Source organism: Schistocerca americana, chromosome 2, assembly GCF_021461395.2.
Source record: "Schistocerca americana isolate TAMUIC-IGC-003095 chromosome 2, iqSchAmer2.1, whole genome shotgun sequence".
NCBI classification, from domain to species: domain Eukaryota; kingdom Metazoa; phylum Arthropoda; class Insecta; order Orthoptera; family Acrididae; genus Schistocerca; species Schistocerca americana.
In genome coordinates, this window is record NC_060120.1 from 1022097137 (window position 1) to 1022117264 (window position 20128).

The window sequence follows — 20128 nt, forward strand, 5'->3', positions numbered from 1 at the left end:
TGACGGACAGGATTTACCAGGGGAACATTCACACAGGTGCTGATCTGAAGCGCAGCATGTCAAGAGAGGTAGTCAGCATACCTACAGACATGATTTGATCTGCTGTGCAGAGTGCAATCCTGCGCTTTCAGACTCTTCTGGACACTAATGGGCGCCATGTTGAGCTCCTTTTGTAGCAGTAATGGTACTGGTACGTAATGGTATCATGTACCGTAGCAGCGCATTAAAAGTGTTTCAATTGAATCAGTATCCGTGTTATAACGTGTTAAATAGGGAAAGTTTAATTATAACCACTCGGTACTTTAACCACGGTGACACGCGGACAGTTTATAAATTTTGCCGTTTCTAAAATGCTTCTACACTCCACAAGCCAATAATCATGCCCTTTTGGACGTCAGATAAATCGTCCCGTTTGCGCTGTACGACAACGACTATACTGTTTTCTGTGAACGCTGGACACGCTCTATATACTCTCCACTGCTAGTGCTGCCACCTGCGGTCTGTCTGTGCTTATTGTACGTTACACATTAATATGACTGGACCGTGTGTAATTATGTACATGACGACATGTCATGCAGCCATGACAGTCATTTTGTGACATTTCAACGTGCACTCGCGCTTGAGAATGGCCATAAAGCCGAAATCCTGATTGTGTGAAATAAATGGATAGTAAATTACACTCAAAGGTCGGCAATTTCTTTCAAAAATACCGTTGACATTTTCAAAATGTAGTACAAGGTGTTAAAAAAGCAGCCATAGTTAATTTTCACTTTTTCCACTATCACCTCGTCTGATAAGCACAGTTATTCCAACACCAGTCTCCATATCTCTTGTGATTCCCAGTCCTATACGGAGAGATGGTCTATCACATCGTTTTTCGTCGTCAGGCTTGTTCGATTCTCTGTAAACATCTGCACCAACAGACCATTGTGTTTCATGATCGTCCATTGTTGCCAGCACTTCCACCAACGTGGCACTGATTATTGCGACATTGTTTCGCTGTAAATGTAGAAAACGAAATGTCGACGTACTTCATTTTATTAGTGGTTTGAGTCACTTTATTTTGGCCCCTCTAACGGCGTTCTTTGATACTTTAAAGCGAGAATTTGAAATTGTGACAAGGCTGCTAACATGTACCTGAAAACAAACAAAAAATTATTCAACCATTTTTCGAGATGAAAAATAAAACCTTATGACTATGTCTCTTAAAAACAATGTGGTGTGGAAGTCCACAGCAATATCTGCTTTATTTTTGTTACATGTAAAGCATAATGTACGAAATTCTAATGAATCAGTTCTGTTTTTGTTTCATAACTCGACTATACTATTTGTTTATTCTCTGTAATTCTCTAACAATGCTTACATTTGCATGTTTTGCGTCACTGACAAACGGTTTCTTTTTAACACATTCTAAGAAAAAAAGGACGCACCACGAAGGAATTATGTGAATGGGACGGAAATCGGCAGATGTGATGTGGATGTACAGACCAACAAATGATAACAATTTTAGAAAAATTGGGTGATTTGTTCAAGAGAAAAAGCTTCACAAACCGAGTGGTTCCATAACGCTGGCCTTTATGCAAGCAATTATTCAGGCTGGCATTGATTGACGAGAGTTGCTGGATGTCCTCCTGAGGAATACGGTGCCAAATCCTGTCCAATTGGCTCTTTAGATCGGCAAAATCCCGAGATGGTTGGAGCTCCCTGCCCATAACGTTCGAAACGTTCTCAACTGGAGAAAGGTCTGGCGACGTTGCTGGCCGAGATTGAGTTTGACAAGCACGAAGACAAGAGGTGGAAACTCTCGCCGTGTGCGGGCGGACATTATCGTGCTGAAATATAGCACCAGGATGTCTTGACCTAAAGAGCGACAAAACGGGGCGTAGAAAATCCTCGACGTACCTCTGTACTGTACGGGTGACGCAGATGACAACCAAAGAGGTCCTGCTATGAAAAGAAATGACACCGCAGACCAACTCTTCTGATTGTTGGACCATATGGCGGGCGACACCCAGGTTGGTAACCCAAAACTATCCAGGACGCATGCAGACCGGGGCTCAGTTCGAAGCAAGACTCATCAGCGAAGACAAATTGCACTCTAGTGAAAGAGATTTCAGACCGAAGACATCTCTGGAGGCGCCATAGACAATGGTGGGTTACCAACTTAACTGTCGCCAGTCGTACGGCTCGGCAACCAGGAGTGATGCTCTACGGTCTCACTTCTTTTCATAGCAGGACCCTATTCTAAGCCCCGTTTGTTGCCCTTAATGGCAAGACATCCTGGGCTTAAATTTCAGGCACGATAATGCCCGCACGAACACGGCGACAGTCTCTTATGCTTGTCTTCGTGCTTGCCAAATCCTACCTTGACCCGCAAGTCAGCACATCTCTCCCTGAATGAGAACGTTTGGATTATGTATTATGAGCAGGGCTCTCCAACGATCTTAAGATTTTGACGAGCTAACGCGTTAATTGGACAGAATTTGGCACAATATACCTCAGGAGGACAACAACAACTCTATCAATCAATCCCAAGCCGAATAATGATTGCATGAGGGCCAGAAGCGGACCAACAAGTTACTGGCTTCCTCGGTTTGTAAAGCTCTTTCTCCTGAATAAATCGTCCAATTTTTCTGAAATTTTATATATTTGTTTTTCTGTACATGTGCATCACATTAGCGATTTCCGTACCATTCAGATAATTCCTCCGTAGTGCGTTGTTGTTTGTGCCTTTGAGTGTATCTGAAGTTCCTCCTGACTCATTTAGAAGATAAATGAAAATGTTACTCACCAACATAGTTTACGGGTACTGCGCAGTGTACCGCTTATCAATTGATTTCTGACAGCTTAACCGTGTAATTAAATTTATCTCCAGGAAGGAGCCTGTGGTTCAAGCGAAGAGACATTTCTAGACACTTTTCACCAACAAACGTGCGTATTTTCCAGGGGCAACCGGAACTCGATACCTTATCGATTAATACTGATAAACTATCTCAGGATCCGGGAATCTGTAAGGCAGTCCTTAAAGAGATCGGGCATCGTTTCAGTCACTGATAAAATGTTTCTTTGTAATCTGCAACAACAGATCTGACTCATACAGAAGTAGTGGCGGTCAGTGAGTAATTCGTAACTGTAATCGCTTTTTAAATGTTTTTGAAAGAACAGTATTGTTGTAATTACTATTATTGTCATTGTTACTATTGTTTACTATTATCCAAATATTAATAACAGTATTGTTATTATTATTATTTTGACTTTTATTATTATGTTAATGTTTACGATTATCCGTTATTGCGTCGTGTCACGTGTTAACATTAGACTGAATAATGTTGTATGACATCTGTTAAAGTACAAAGCCCAATCTCGTTAACACTAGGGTTACTGAGCGATACCATTTATGGTATCAACACGAATAAGTATGATACACTCCTGGAAATGGAAAAAAGAACACATTGACACCGGTGTGTCAGACCCACCATACTTGCTCCGGACACTGCGAGAGGGCTGTACAAGCAATGATCACACGCACGGCACAGCGGACACACCAGGAACCGCGGTGTTGGCCGTCGAATGGCGCTAGCTGCGCAGCATTTGTGCACCGCCGCCGTCAGTGTCAGCCAGTTTGCCGTGGCATACGGAGCTCCATCGCAGTCTTTAACACTGGTAGCATGCCGCGACAGCGTGGACGTGAACCGTATGTGCAGTTGACGGACTTTGAGCGAGGGCGTATAGTGGGCATGCGGGAGGCCGGGTGGACGTACCGCCGAATTGCTCAACACGTGGGGCGTGAGGTCTCCACAGTACATCGATGTTGTCGCCAGTGGTCGGCGGAAGGTGCACGTGCCCGTCGACCTGGGACCGGACCGCAGCGACGCACGGATGCACGCCAAGACCGTAGGATCCTACGCAGTGCCGTAGGGGACCGCACCGCCACTTCCCAGCAAATTAGGGACACTGTTGCTCCTGGGGTATCGGCGAGGACCATTCGCAACCGTCTCCATGAAGCTGGGCTACGGTCCCGCACACCGTTAGGCCGTCTTCCGCTCACGCCCCAACATCGTGCAGCCCGCCTCCAGTGGTGTCGTGACAGGCGTGAATGGAGGGACGAATGGAGACGTGTCGTCTTCAGCGATGAGAGTCGCTTCTGCCTTGGTGCCAATGATGGTCGTATGCGTGTTTGGCGCCGTGCAGGTGAGCGCCACAATCAGGACTGCATACGACCGAGGCACACAGGGCCAACACCCGGCATCATGGTGTGGGTAGCGATCTCCTACACTGGCCATACACCACTGGTGATCGTCGAGGGGACACTGAATAGTGCACGGTACATCCAAACCGTCATCGAACCCATCGTTCTACCATTCCTAGACCGGCAAGGGAACTTGCTGTTCCAACAGGACAATGCACGTCCGCATGTATCCCGTGCCACCCAACGTGCTCTAGAAGGTGTAAGTCAACTACCCTGGCCAGCAAGATCTCCGGATCTGTCCCCCATTGAGCATGTTTGGGACTGGATGAAGCGTCGTCTCACGCGGTCTGCACGTCCAGCACGAACGCTGGTCCAACTGAGGCGCCAGGTGGAAATGGCATGGCAAGCCGTTCCACAGGACTACATCCAGCATCTCTACGATCGTCTCCATGGGAGAATAGCAGCCTGCATTGCTGCGAAAGGTGGATATACACTGTACTAGTGCCGACATTGTGCATGCTCTGTTGCCTGTGTCTATGTGCCTGTGGTTCTGTCAGTGTGATCATGTGATGTATCTGACCCCAGGAATGTGTCAATAAAGTTTCCCCTTCCTGGGACAATGAATTCACGGTGTTCTTAATTCAATTTCCAGGAGTGTATTAAGAGTTTCTCTACTCACAATTTTATTTATATTTCAGGTTAGTTCTGCGATCCTTCTGGTCGGAAACTTCAGTCACAGAGTCGTGGAATGACACTGTTTCATGAACTTTAGCAATCGATTCCAGTGGATGACAAAATAATGTGCGAAAGTCTGCTTCGCAACTGTATATTTCGAAAATGTTTTGTTTCTCTTTAACGCCGAAAACGATCTTCCTGCCGAAGCATGGATAATTAATTTCACTGGTTTTGATGCTGCAGGTACTTCTCCATTGAAACCACAGGAGGGTGAGATACTGACTTTATCTAAATACTGGCTGGTTCTGGAGTTCATGGAGTTATAGAAAAAGTTTATACCAAGATTGTAAAAAAAATGCATCTATCTGTAACTGTGCCCGGCGATTACAACGGTTACTATCACGCCCCGCCCATGCACAAAAGACAGTTCTAGCAGTCGAAGAGCGATCATAAAGGCCAACCTAAGGTTTGGCAATTTTTTTTTACCGAAGTTGCAATCGATGTAGAAACTTCAGAATCATCGCTTGTACAATCTAACTATCCTCCTAGCTTCCTGATTTATTTTTCATTCTCGTTGGACCAAAGGATAGCACCTAAATAATCAGTAATCTGAGAAATACCCGGGTGGCCATTGCGCCTGAGAGAGTAGGACACAATGACGACTCAGCTAAAAATGATTGAATAGGTTGAGGAAACCAGTGTCAACTTTGAAAAGGTATATTGAAAGAAAAAAGAACTTATTTACACCACAGATTTCATGTAGAGAGTACAAAATTAGTTAAATAATATAACAATTACTTTTTTACAATAAAAAATTCATTATCACTACTAGTGATCCCCGCAACTGCCTAAATTTTGATAAATAATCAGCATTGGCGGCCGAAGACTTCCGGCATAAGAAGTCAGCCTCATTCTGCCAACGGCCTTGTCAAAGAGGGCGGAGGAGCGGATAGAGGTTCAGGGCACTCTGTTGTCCTAGGGGTGGGAAATTGCCCCTAAAGGCGGAAGAATCAGCAATGATCAACGACATGAGGATGCAGAAGGCAATGGAAACCACTGCATTAAAGACACGTAACGTGTATCCACAGGACATGTGGCCTGTAATTGAAGAAGTGTCATGATGATCCCTCATTGGCAAAAGATTCCGGAATAGTCCCCCATTCGGATCTCCGGGAGGGGACTGCCAAGGGAGAGCTTTCCACGAGAAAAAGATTGACTAATCAACGAAAGGATAACGTTCTACGAGTCGGGGCGTGGAATGTCAGAAGCTTGAACGTGGTAGGGGAACTAGAAAATCTGAAAAGGGAAATGCAAAGGCTCAATCTAGATATAGTAGGGGTCAGTGAAGTGAAGTGGAAGGAAGACAAGGATTTCTGGTCTGATGAGTATCGGGTAGTATCAACAGCAGCAGAAAATGGTATAATAGGTGTAGGATTCGTTATGAATAGGAAGGTAGGGTAGAGGGTGTGTTACTGTGAACAGTTCAGTGACCGGGTTGTTCTAATCAGAATCGACAGCAGACCAACACCGACAACGATATTTCAGGTATACATGCCGACGTCGCAAGCTGAAGATGAACAGATAGAGAAAGTGTATGAGGATATTGAAAGGGTAACGCAGTATGTAAAGGGGGACGAAAATCTAATAGTCATGGACGACTGGAATGCAGTTCTAGGGGAAGGAGTAGAAGAAAAGGTCACAGGAGAATATGGGCTTGGGACAAGAAATGAAAGAGGAGAAAGACTAATTGAGTTCTGTAACAAGTTTCAGCTAGTAATAGCGAATACCCTGTTCAAGAATCACAAGAGGAGGAGGTATACTTGGAAAAGACCGGGAGATACGGGAAGATTTCAATTAGATTACATCATGGTCAGACAGAGATTCCGAAATCAGATACTGGATTGTAAGGCGTACCCAGGAGCAGATATAGACTCAGATCACAATTAGTAGTGATGAAGAGTAGGCTGAAGTTCAAGACATTAGTCAGGAAGAATCAATGCGCAAAGAAGTGGGATACGGAAGTACTAAGGAGTGACGAGATACGTTTAAAGTTCTCTAACGCTATAGATACAGCAATAAGGAATAGCGCAGTAGGCAGTACAGTTGAAGAGGAATGGACATCTCTAAAAAGGGCCATCACAGAAATTGGGAAGGAAAACATAGGTACAAAGAAGGTAGCTGCGAAGAAACCATGGGTAACAGAAGAAATACTGCAGTTGATTGATGAAAGGAGGAAGTACAAACATGTTCCGGGAAAATCAGGAATACAGAAATACAAGTCACTGACGAATGAAATAAATAGGAAGTGCAGGGAAGCTAAGACGAAACGGCTGCAGGAAAAATGTGAAGACATCGAAAAAGATATGATTGTCGGAAGGACAGACTCAGCATACAGGAAAGTCAAAACAACCTTTGGTGACATTAAAAGCAACGGTGGTAACATTAAGAGTGCAACGGGAATTCCACTGTTAAATGCAAAGGAGAGGTCAGATAGGTGGAAAGAATACATTGAAAGCCTCTATGAGGGTGAAGATTTGTCTGATGTGTAGAAGAAGAAACAGGAGTCGATTTAGAAAAGATAGGGGATCCAGTATTAGAATCGGAATTTAAAAGAGCTTTGGAGGACTTACGGTCAAATAAGGCAGAAGGGATAGATAACATTCCATCAGAATTTCTAAAATCATTGGGGGAAGTGGCAACAAAACGACTATTCACGTTGGTGTGTAGAATATATGAGTCTGGCGATGTACCATCTGACTTTCGGAAAAGCATCATCCACACAATTCCGAAGACAGCAAGAACTGACAAGTGCGAGAATTATCGCACAATCAGTTTAACAGCTCATGCAACGAAGCTGCTTACAAAAATAATATACAGAAAAATGGAAAAGAAAATTGAGAATGCGCTAGGTGACGATCAGTTTGGCTTTAGGAAAAGTAAAGGGACGAGAGAGGCAATTATGAAGTTACGGCTAATAATGGAAGCAAAGCTAAAGAAAAATCAAGACACTTTCATAGGATTTGTCGACCTGGAAAAAACGTTCGACAATATAAAATGGTGCAAGCTGTTCGAGATTCTGAAAAAAGTAGGGGTAAGCTATAGGGAGAGACGGGTCATATACAATATGTACAACAACCAAGAGGGAATAATAAGAGTGGACGATCAAGAACGAAGTGCTCGTATTAAGAAGGGGGTAAGACAAGGCTGTAGCCTTTCGCCCCTACTCTTCAATCTGTACATCGAGGAAGCAATGATGGAAATAAAAGAAAGGTTCAGGAGTGGAATTAAAATACAAGGTGAAAGGATATCAATGATGCGATTCGCTGATGACATTGCTATCCTGAGTGAAAGTGAAGAAGAATTAAATGATCTACTGAACGGAATGAACAGTCTAATGAGTACACAGTATGGTTTGAGAGTAAATCGGAGAAAGATGAAGGTAATGAGAAGTAGCAGAAATGAGAACAGTGAGAAACTTTACATCAGGAGTGATGGTCACGAAGTCAATGAAGTTAAGGAATTCTGCTACCTAGGCAGTAAAATAACCAATGACGGACGGAGCAAGGAGGACATCAAAAGCAGACTCGCTATGGCAAAAAAGGCATTTCTGGCCAAGAGAAGTCTACTAATATCAAATACCGGCCTTAATTTGAGGAAGAAATTTCTGAGGATGTACGCCTGGAGTACAGCATTGTATGGTAGTGAAACATGGACTGTGGGAAAAGCGGAACAGAAGAGAATCGAAGCATTTGAGATGTGTTGCTATAGACGAATGTTGAAAATTTAGGTGGACTGATAAGGTAAGGAATGAGGAGGTTCTACGCAGAATCGGAGAGGAAAGGAATATGTGGAAAACACTGATAAAGAGAAGGGATAGGATGATAGGACATCTGCTAAGACATGAGGGAATGACTCCCATGGTACTAGAGGGAGCTGTAGAGGGCAAAAACTGTAGAGGAAGACAGAGATTGGAATACCTCAAGCAAATAATTGAGGACGTAGGTTGCAAGTGCTACTCTGAGATGAAGAGGTTAGCACAGGAAAGGAATTCGTGGCGGGCCACATCAAACCAGTCAGTAGACTGATGACAAAAAAATAAAAAAAATAAAAAAAATAGGTAACTGCATTGTATAGTCAAATCTTTATATCGGAAGGACGACGGTTCAATGCCGCGCCCGACCATCCTGATTTAGGTTTTCCGTGCTTTCCCTAACTCGATCCAGGCAAATGCCGGGATGGTTCCTTTCAAAGGGCACGGCCGACTTCCTTCCCCGTCCTTCCCTAATCCGATGAGATCGATGACCTCGCTGTCTGGTCTCCTTCTCCAAAACAACCCAACAACCCAAATCTTTATATACTCACTTGCGAAAGAACTGATTTTACATTCGATTGCCATATCTGTTGGCACACGGCTAATCAGAAATTTAACTCTGTTAAATATTACCACAAAAATTAATTTTTTGTAATAAATGGATAACGCACCGGATTCTTTGTTCGTCACGCTCATGTAATTGCTATGACAAATAGGATGTAATTCGATAACATGATATTATTTCTGAATTTATTTTCAGTTCAAATTAATGGTCGTGTCTTCATATAATTATTCATACTCTCTGAAATGCGAGGTATGTAATACGAAAGAGGTACTCGCTTTCTCATTTAATCACGTAATCACTGCGTTTTTACAGACTATCAACAAATAATCACTTTTATTACTGTGAGTAATACAGATACCATTTTATTACGACGACTGTATTCCTCCAGGATCTACGAATGAGTGCGATTTCACAATGGCCGTACTTAATTTTATATTACTCTTTAGTGAGAAGCGGGTCATGTCTATATTAGCAAGGATTCTTTTTCTGTGCCTACGGTTTCTCTGTGTCGTTACGTAATCTCTGGCCGACATTGCTCTATGACCAATGCCAGAGGTGACGCGAATTTCATAATGTTTCGTAAGATGTATGCATGGAGGTAAAAATAAGGGGGGTTATGAGGCCGTCAAAAACTTGAAGCCAACTTCCACCGTCTCAGTTGCCTCAAAACATCACATTCAGGTGTTCTGGCTGTTGCAAGTCATGAAAGTTATATGACCAAAATGATAGATTGGGTCGTTTTGAGGGTGTACTACTCGTTCTGATAATCCCTTTCGCAGATTTACCAAAAAAAAGCAAATGACTATTGAATGAATAAAATGATACCCGTCTGCAACAATCAGCTTCTTTGGTTGAAATATTAGGAAGCGAAAGATTCTCCTGGTAATCCAAACAGATTGCTTTCTTAATCACAGATTTTATGGACTTAAGCGTTTAAATTCGTAAAAACTTTCTGCTATCCTCTTATGTAGTTCATTTCAAGACTTTAGATGTTGCTTCTGCTTATTCAAAGATTGTATATCAGTTGCGTCTTTCTAATTGTTAATCTATAAATCAAGTTAGAACAGTCTGTTGTAAACTTGTCACACACTGAACATTTGTCACTTCTGAATTACACGAAACTTCTGTTGTAGTTCGTCGCGAAAAATCAGTCGATATTATTCGTATGACATAGGATTTGGAGGAATTTTCTTTGAATACACCAGGTGAAACACTTGAACATTAAGTTCTTCTGGCAAATAAAACCGCTTGCTGTCATGAATGCTATAATGTCATTTGCAGCCTCTCAGTCGCTGTGTATGTTGATGCGCTCTAGATATGGTTTCTCCATTAAGTGTGTTTGGCCTACTGTTATGTTTTCATCTGGTCTCCACATGTGATTTTCCTGTAGTAGCCAATACCATTCTAAGAGTAATAAGACGTCTGTTGGTGATGCAATGCAATGTCATGAATGCTGGTTGACACATCTGAACATCACGTATTTGTCCACCTCTATTAGTAGGCACCTTACAGATACAGGAAAAATCATGACATGCCTCTTCATCTGCACTTTACTTTGGTCTTCCTCGCGTCACAGGATTTACACTGATAAGACAAGTCAGATGAGTTTTGAGTATCATACGAAGCTATTGATTGCATTCCTTCGTTAATCTATCTCTTTTTATAATTGTACATTCAGAAAACATTGCCATAGTAAGCACTGAACGTTCATCACATATAACGTGATCATGGCCCGTAATTTTTTTGAAGACTCAGAAATACCCCCCCCCCCCCCTCCTATTCCTTGTATTCAGCACAGAACAGGAATGTTCATCTTCATTCTCCGACGTTTCTGATGCCTTCGTTTCATTTGTGCACTAACTTTATGCACAATCATTGTAACAGTAACACATGAGTGTTCCTGCTCAACGTAATGGAGAAAAATTAGTTTTCTAGTCTAATGTGGACAAACAATATGGCGAAATTTTGTATTGGTCTTTACTTTGTTACTAAACAACGTAACAATTTGAACTTCGTTTACAATCTGTGAGTGGCTGGCAAGTATTGTTGGAAATCCAGTAACACGAAGCTGCAGCATTAGGAGGTGACAGAATATGAGAAGAAAAAGTTCTAAGTAGAAAATAGATCTTGATCGTTCTGCTTAACACCGAGTGGTCCCTGGTCATTCTTCTTGAGCACATCAAAACTTTAGCACAGATTTTTGAGCACCTTGATCTCTCTTACCAAAAAACAAACCTTGCCGCATTATAGTAGTTCTGTTCCTCTATAAGATAACATTATAAACTAAATTTTAAATTTTTATGGACCTTGATTCTTATTCCTGTGTACCTTTCATATTTCTTACTATGCACACCCATGTACATGACGGTATTTGAGAAACACATCATACCAAATTTCATCTCCTGTATGAAAGATGAATGAACGATACCATAATAACTTGTGAAAGGCATTGAATTGCTAATTGCTCGAACACGCTTTCAGAAATGAATTTATCTCTTTTGCTATTATTAACCAACCAATCTGCAGGTCACATTTCGAAGCGAGAAGAGTCGTAAACTACCATGACACTGACTCAGTGATAGCCAGATATAACAAGAACTCATTTCTGCGTGGAGATATACCTCCATATTGTTCTGTTTCTTTGACATTTCAATGATCTTTCACTTTCCTGACATTCACACGCCATATGGCATGCTGTGCTTACTTCTTTCCCCGCTGTACAAATTTATGGGCTAACAAAAAGAGCCTAGGTAAGTTTTTTGCAAACCTGAGCATAAGCATGCTGGACATGTGAACTGAAAGTTGTAAATGTAACGGCTAACAATTATAAATCCATTCATCATAAGAATAACCTGAAGTAAACAAACACAAATGCGGTGAGTGGTCAGAAGCCGTACCACACGTACACTGGTGTTCCTACTCCCTTGGAAGTAGGTCCTACTTATGTATTAGGTTTATCATTACTAAGTTGCGTTAAATGAACCTTTAAGATATTCAAATGTATTGGCAGTCATCAACATTTTTGTTAATCAAGGTTTAGCTACGTAGTTTTTATTTCAAAAATTGTGTACAGTCACAACCTCTGTAGCGTTGTGCTCTGATTGCCGCACTGTTCACGTGCAGAATGAAAATGGCTGAGGCTGCTTTCCGTTCCGTAGCGACACGTGTGTGGAATATCGTGCCGAGAAATAGGCTGTTCTTAATGTTTTTCATAATTTTACGGAGACAATCGGCTTTGAAGTTTTCGCAGCGACTATATATAATACAGTTGACTTATAAACCCATTTTGGAAGAGTAGTGCAGTCGGAAGTGTAGCGGAATGTCAACCAAATACAATTACCGATTCGATGGATCACATTTTGCCAGTACCATTCTTTTTTTTCGTTTAATTTGAAACACCTACATCTCGTAATTATAAAACTCATCATAATTTTTATGAATAATGCACGTCTTCTTTTTTCTAATTACATATTTGACTCGAAATACCTGTATTCATTTCAAATACAAATTCTTAATTATCGATGTTGTATGAAAGACTGTTCATAAAAGTTGCTTAAATTAAGAAAACATAACAATTTAATTTTTAAGGCAAAAATGAAAAACCAAGATCTCTTTATGTGGACTATGTCCATCGTTTTATACCACAGAGGTAGATACGTATCGTAGAAACATTAAAAACAACCATTTTCACAGCATCGAGCACATCATACAAATGGTGCATTTTTACAGTTGTTACTGCACCACAAGTGTATGAACCCAACAGAACTAATCTGGAGCCAAGCCGCGGGATTTGGCCAGAGAAGTAACAAGACTGTTATACTGCCAGACCTACTGGAAATAACGCACGCAGCTTTTTCACTTGTCACTGCCGAACGCTGGCTGGATGTAGAACGGCTCGTCACAAAAGAAGAAGAGAAAATGCGGCGCCTGGTTGACTTTGAGGATTCTGTTGTTGATCGACTCGTTATCGACGTACCAGGTGACACTTCCAGAACTAAAATGTATTTCTCGGATTCGGATAAGGAAGGACCTAAGATATAACCAGACCTGACTGTTACACACAACTCGCTCAGAAAAATTACCCTGTGTTTAAGTTAGAAATTTTCATTACACTTGTTTGTAATTAGAATACTATGTCAGGTGAGAACGAGTGCATTTCATGCTTTCCGTCTGGTCACCTAAGAAGCACGCGGTAGTGCTGAAGTTTCTCCGAATATTATTTCGGTCTCTTTGAAAATTAAATGACATTCGAAGCTACACTCCTGGAAATTGAAATAAGAACACCGTGAATTCATTGTCCCAGGAAGGGGAAACTTTATTGACACATTCCTGGGGTCAGATACATCACATGATCACACTGACAGAACCACAGGCACATAGACACAGGCAACAGAGCATGCACAATGTCGGCACTAGTACAGTGTATATCCACCTTTCACAGCAATGCAGGCTGCTATTCTCCCATGGAGACGATCGTAGAGATGCTGGATGTAGTCCTGTGGAACGGCTTGCCATGCCATTTCCACCTGGCGCCTCAGTTGGACCAGCGTTCGTGCTGGACGTGCAGACCGCGTGAGACGACGCTTCATCCAGTCCCAAACATGCTCAATGGGGGACAGATCCGGAGATCTTGCTGGCCAGGGTAGTTGACTTACACCTTCTAGAGCACGTTGGGTGGCACGGGATACATGCGGACGTGCATTGTCCTGTTGGAACAGCAAGTTCCCTTGCCGGTCTAGGAATGGTAGAACGATGGGTTCGATGACGGTTTGGATGTACCGTGCACTATTCAGTGTCCCCTTGACGATCACCAGTGGTGTACGGCCAGTGTAGGAGATCGCTCCCCACACCATGATGCCGGGTGTTGGCCCTGTGTGCCTCGGTCGTATGCAGTCCTGATTGTGGCGCTCACCTGCACGGCGCCAAACACGCATACGACCATCATTGGCACCAAGGCAGAAGCGACTCTCATCGCTGAAGACGACACGTCTCCATTCGTCCCTCCATTCACGCCTGTCGCGACACCACTTGAGGCGGGCTGCACGATGTTGGGGCGTGAGCGGAAGACGGCCTAACGGTGTGCGGGACCGTAGCCCAGCTTCATGGAGACGGTTGCGAATGGTCCTCGCCGATACCCCAGGAGCAACAGTGTCCCTAATTTGCTGGGAAGTGGCGGTGCGGTCCCCTACGGCACTGCGTAGGATCCTACGGTCTTGGCGTGCATCCGTGCGTCGCTGCGGTCCGGTCCCTGGTCGACGGGCACGTGCACCTTCCGCCGACCACTGGCGACAACATCGATGTACTGTGGAGACCTCACGCCCCACGTGTTGAGCAATTCGGCGGTACGTCCACCCGGCCTCCCGCATGCCCACTATACGCCCTCGCTCAAAGTCCGTCAACTGCACATACGGTTCACGTCCACGCTGTCGCGGCATGCTACCAGAGTTAAAGACTGCGATGGAGCTCCGTATGCCACGGCAAACTGGCTGACACTGACGGCGGCGGTGCACAAATGCTGCGCAGCTAGCGCCATTCGACGGCCAACACCGCGGTTCCTGGTGTGTCCGCTGTGCCGTGCGTGTGATCATTGCTTGTACAGCCCTCTCGCAGTGTCCGGAGCAAGTATGGTGGGTCTGACACACCGGTGTCAATGTGTTCTTTTTTCCATTTCCAGGAGTGTATATTGTTTCTTTGCTTGTCTCTTTTTACATCTGAACCAACTGCTCATATCATTGCAGGTTTAATGCGCCGGTAAAACTTTTGTCCCGCATTATCGGTCAGTCTATGTGCGTGTAACACAGCATAAAACGTATCCCTATGATCGTACATGACTGTACTGGTCACAGCTTGGCTTCGGCTCCACGTGAAACGAAATCCAATGAGATCAAGCAACACGGAAGAATACATGGCGTAACGTTTACATCAGGTTCATTCTTATGATGAACAGATTATAGTACCTGTAAGCAAACAAACATTGTTTTCGTAGTTATAACGTCATTAGCTATCAACGCATATACAGTAAAAGAGGATTTAAATGGATTACGAAAGCAGCCTTCTCAAATCACTTGCTTCTATTCTTAGTTATTTGCAATGTATAAGTAAAAATTAAAGTTACATTTACAATGGCAAATATGTCGTATTACAGGATCAAATACGCATTTAAGACCAAAAATAACATTTGAAAATGCCTCAATGACACTATGTTATTTGTGTGAACACAGCAATATTTAGTGTTTAAAAGAACTACCATGTGCACATTACAAACAAAAAGCAGTCGTAAACAATCTCTATGTAAACAATAGTCTGCTAACGTTTTGAGGCATGTATCATGGCGACCACAGCTTCAAACCATGTACAGTCATCGCCCCTTATTTTTACCTCCATAGATACTTATGCTATATAGCCTCAATGCGTCAAAACTATGTCAGACTGTGGCAAGACTTTTTTACGCAATAAACGAAGCTAATGACATTTTGACGTAACTCTTTCGTTCCTTGAAAGGTCATTATTTTGACCAAGAGTAAGCCTTTCATCGCTTGACGGGGAACTTTGATTGTTTTCGTTTTTGTGATATGAGGCTATAGTTATTCATTTTTATTTTAGATGTACATTTTTTACGATTACTTTGAGTTTAACAATTTGTGCTATTTTTGTTATTCTTATTTACAAATTATGTTTTTCGATATTGATTTTTGTATTGTCGAACACTGTAAACGTAATTTTATTCATCGTAAGTTTGCGTTTCTTGTTAGAGTCGCATAAATTTTAACTTCACCTCACCAATCGGTTAACATTCGATGACAACACCAGGAAAAGCTACGAGTGAGGTCTTCGACCTTACGTTACGATTGCTTTTGTTAGACTGAATATTTTTCATTACATTTGTAAAGAGCAGACAATAATAGTTCTACGATTACCAAAAAACACATTATTGTGTTTAAGCACGTCTTGTCAAATAGTTCCATATAAGTATGTTTCTCTCTTGTAGTACATGGTTGCAGTATTCTATCGTCAACGAAATAACATTTTATCAAGCTACTAAACAGTTTTTAGCCTAAAATAGATCTTTCCTCTCAACAGCTCTGCTCCAGAGCAAGATTGAAAACGCTCGCACCCAGTTTTCAATATGCAAACAGCCAGTGGTTTATTATCAAGTGAGTATCTTGCTATTTGTCCCTTAATCATGCTCATCTGCCCCAAGCTTAACGAGGAAACATTGCTCAGCAGCAGGAACCGAAAAACAAATGAAATTACTACACAATAAAACTCACAATAAATTTCCGATTTTAACTTTGTGTTTTTATAGAGCACTCGAATCACTCAAATCCAGGATCTTTTGAATCTTATTGTTTAACTATTTACACAGGGAAAGAACAACTTGTTGGCTTTGCTGCGATTCAGTTTTCTTTCGGTCGATAACTATTACCACATACCTTTTCTCAAATATAAACATATAATCATCTTGGGGTTGAAGCTCTTCCGTGTTTGCTTTAACAGTACGTATGTTTTTGGATAAGGGCCGCCTTTAGCAAAACACAATTTTGTTTCTTAACCCAAACATGTTTTACTGCAGTTGCACCATCTTCAGTGGGCTTTTATTTTTGATCTGTTAAAGATAAAGAGTGTTCGTTGCTATTTGTATACATGTAGCAATTAGTTTTTAAATCGTAATTACCAATATCTGAAAAAACACATAAATTACGAATTCATACCGTTTTACCACATGGTGTGGTTTTTCTGATGTGTTGTGTTTCTATAGTGACCGTTTTGTTCCACAGTTTGTCATCTGCAACCACTTATACCTTAAAGTAGATAAAACTACCATCGTGCCTGCAACTTATCAACTTATTTAGCTAACACCACTGAAAAGAAAAACTCTGAAAAGTTTAGTCATGAAATTAAATTTATCAGTAGAATTGAAACGGAGCTCCACACTACCAGTGGTTCTAGCAAAGACACATTTTCTAGACACTTTTCAACAACACGTAACGTGTAATTAAACTCGTTTGTTGCAGGAGATACCCGGAACTTGATATCTTATCGATTAAGAGTGATAAGTTATCTTGGGATCCGGGAGACAGTGAGGCAGGCCATAAAAACACCGGGCATCCACAGTACTGTCACAAGTACTGCTGTTGCGGACCATGGGCATCGAGAAGTACAAGGGACGAGTTGCGCTGGTTACTGGCGCCAGTGCGGGCATCGGTGCCGCCATCGTGCAGGCGCTGCTCAAGCATGGACTTACCGTCGTAGGACTGGCTAGGAGGGCTGACAACGTCAAGGTATTGTGGCTGTTGCTGCACTTCTTGACGGTCTACTGTACGAAGGGACTTTCCCGTGTCGCCTTGTGCTAAGACCACTGCAGAAACTGGATAAAATATTTTTGGTTTTCAAGCCGTCTCAATTCGAGTAAAATTCCCGACTTTTCGATAGCTATCTCTGCCGTCGTCATCAGGAGAAAAGCTATTGACTGCTGGGGCTCCAGCGTGACTCTATAAGGCTTTTTGCCTTGGTATGACGTAGGTTAAGCAGCTTGTACTGCTGTTCCTACAGCTGCAGTGTTTGTTTCTTCTCTTTTCGCTTTTTCTTCTCAGTGTCACTGACTTGTCGTCTTCGTCGCTTTTTTCACTGCTGCTGCCTGTTCGCTACTCTCGGGGTGGGCTGGCAGTGGCACAATACGCTGCTCTTCAGCCAAGAGTGGTACAAAAAACATAAGCACATGAGGAAAGAATGCATAACAGAGAATGGTAAAAAGTGGTGAATAAACGATAACAGAAACAGATGAGTATAAAAAGGTATATTAAAAAAACTTAGATAAGAGCCACAGACATTTGCAGAGAATGGTCACTGTAGATTGAAGCGAAAACAAAGAAGCACCACAGTGGGAAAACAAAAGACTAATAATGGCGACACTGTTGGTGGTGATGAAATGAAGCAGTGCACACAGCACCTGAGAAACACTGACACCACAACAAATACGTTAAAAATCACTGCACCCAGGGGGGGACCTACCATGGGGTGAAGGGTAGGGGGGGAACAAATGGGGGGGAGAGAGACAGTAGGTGGAAACCAGAAAGGGGGAGGAGGGGGCAGGGGAGGGTAGAAAAGGAGCCGGAAGCCCAAGGGGTGTTGGAAAAGAGAAAGAAGTTGGATGGCAGGGGTAAAGGAGGAAGAAGAGAAGGTGGGAGAGGGAGGGAGAGGGAGCCCTGTGGAGAGGGGATGAAGGGATTAGATCTGGTAGGAGGGGTAGATGGAAGGCGCAAGGACATTATCTGGGAGGAGGAGTTAGCAGAAGCCGCCTTGGGTGAGGGTATGGAGTGTCTGAAGATGGAGACCACGCAGGACACTGTGGTACAAGTGCGGCAGCGGGCTGGGGTGGGAGAGGATGGGGGAAACCAAAGGATGGGGAGGATCCAGTTTATGGGAGACATATAGGAGATGTGATAAGTGAGGTGGAGTGTGTGGCTCTCAAGGATTTGTTGTAGTTGGGGGGGGGGGGCGGAGATCCAAGTGGGGTGGGCATAAAACAGGTTGGGGCGGATAGTGGAAGGGTGAAATCGACACATTCGACCGGAGAGGAGTTTGAGGAGACGGAGATGGTTACATGCCTTGGCTTGGACTGTGAGGAGATGGGGGTCGAGCAAAGGTCGAGGGTGATGCCAAGGTACTTGAGGGTGGGAGTGAGGGCAATGGGGCGGCTGTAGATGGTGAGATAGAAATCCAGGAGGCGGAAGAAGAGGGTGGTGCGGCCCACGATGATTGCCTGCGCCGAGACGACGCGATTTTCCGCTTATATACCCTCGATTATGGCTGCTGGCACCAATCAGAGAGGGCTGAAACGACGCATGCGTGGGAAGGTGTGTTGGGCAGCTCATAACAGCTCTGGCCCAAGGGGCCGGCGCCACATTTGAAACTGCCGCTCCTGACTCCCTGCAAGCGTTAAGGCCCCTGTATACGATGAAGTATTTCGTCAAACGTAACTATGTTTGCCATCTTTTGACCATGTACGGTGTTTGTCAAGCATAGGTCGTCTCTGAGGTGTTTGAGAGAAACCTTGATTGACAGAAAGTTTGATAAGATGGCGGACATTGTTTGTATTGACGTTTCGCCGCATATGTTAAGTGCAAATTTTTTTATTACGATTAATCTCACTGGATCGTGAGTTTCCACTATTATGAAAACTACGATAAAGTATAAAAGCAAACTAGCACTGACAAGTACCAGAACGGTAGAGGTACCACATCTTTCCCAGCCATATATTGCGCATCAAGAAGCTATGAACAAAATAAATATTTTACGCATACAGTGAGAGACAAGTGGAGTGGAACGAAATAAAAGAAATCGAATTTCTCCGGTTCTTCCACGGGCAATGTGGGTTATGTGTTCCCACGTTACGGTATTTTAATGTCCTGTCATTAAGGAACCAACTAGAAGAGAATAAATTTTCGCATATTTTTGTCTTCTTTTTCAACGTGAGGGTGAAGTAACGCTTACCAAGTTATTAAACGTTTCACTGTCAATCCACAGAAAGTTGATGTAACCATCAGGTTATTTATTCTCCATGATATCGGAATTAAGTTCGTGTGAAGTCGTCACAGTTGCTGCTAGTAATTTTTTTCATATTAACCTTTCCGATCTGTGTTCTCCCTTAGGCACTAGCACTGAAGGATACTCCTGGTAAACTACATGCGCTCGCTGGCGACGTGAGCAGTGAAGAAAGCATCCTGTCAGCTTTCAAATGGATCAAAGAAAACCTGGGGGGAGTTGACGTCCTCATTAACAACGCCGGCGTCTTCCCATCAGCTGACCTGACAGGTAAGATAAATGTTTGGCGTGATTAGTTATAATTTACTAAAAAGGAATCAATTTTTTGTGCAAAAATAGTTTC

The 20128-nt window shown here is 43.0% G+C and overlaps 1 protein-coding gene across 1 annotated transcript in view; it reads left to right on the top strand.

Moving 5' to 3' along the window:
* The window catches only part of LOC124595596 (dehydrogenase/reductase SDR family member 11-like), a 133655-nt gene that overhangs the window by 25138 nt on the left and 88389 nt on the right, over positions 1 to 20128 (top strand). The window contains exons 2-3 of the mRNA XM_047134397.1: positions 17256 to 17522; positions 19893 to 20055. Coding sequence (XP_046990353.1) covers positions 17385 to 17522; positions 19893 to 20055 — 301 coding nt within the window. The 5' untranslated portion in view covers positions 17256 to 17384. The remainder of the gene's footprint in view (positions 1 to 17255; positions 17523 to 19892; positions 20056 to 20128) is intronic.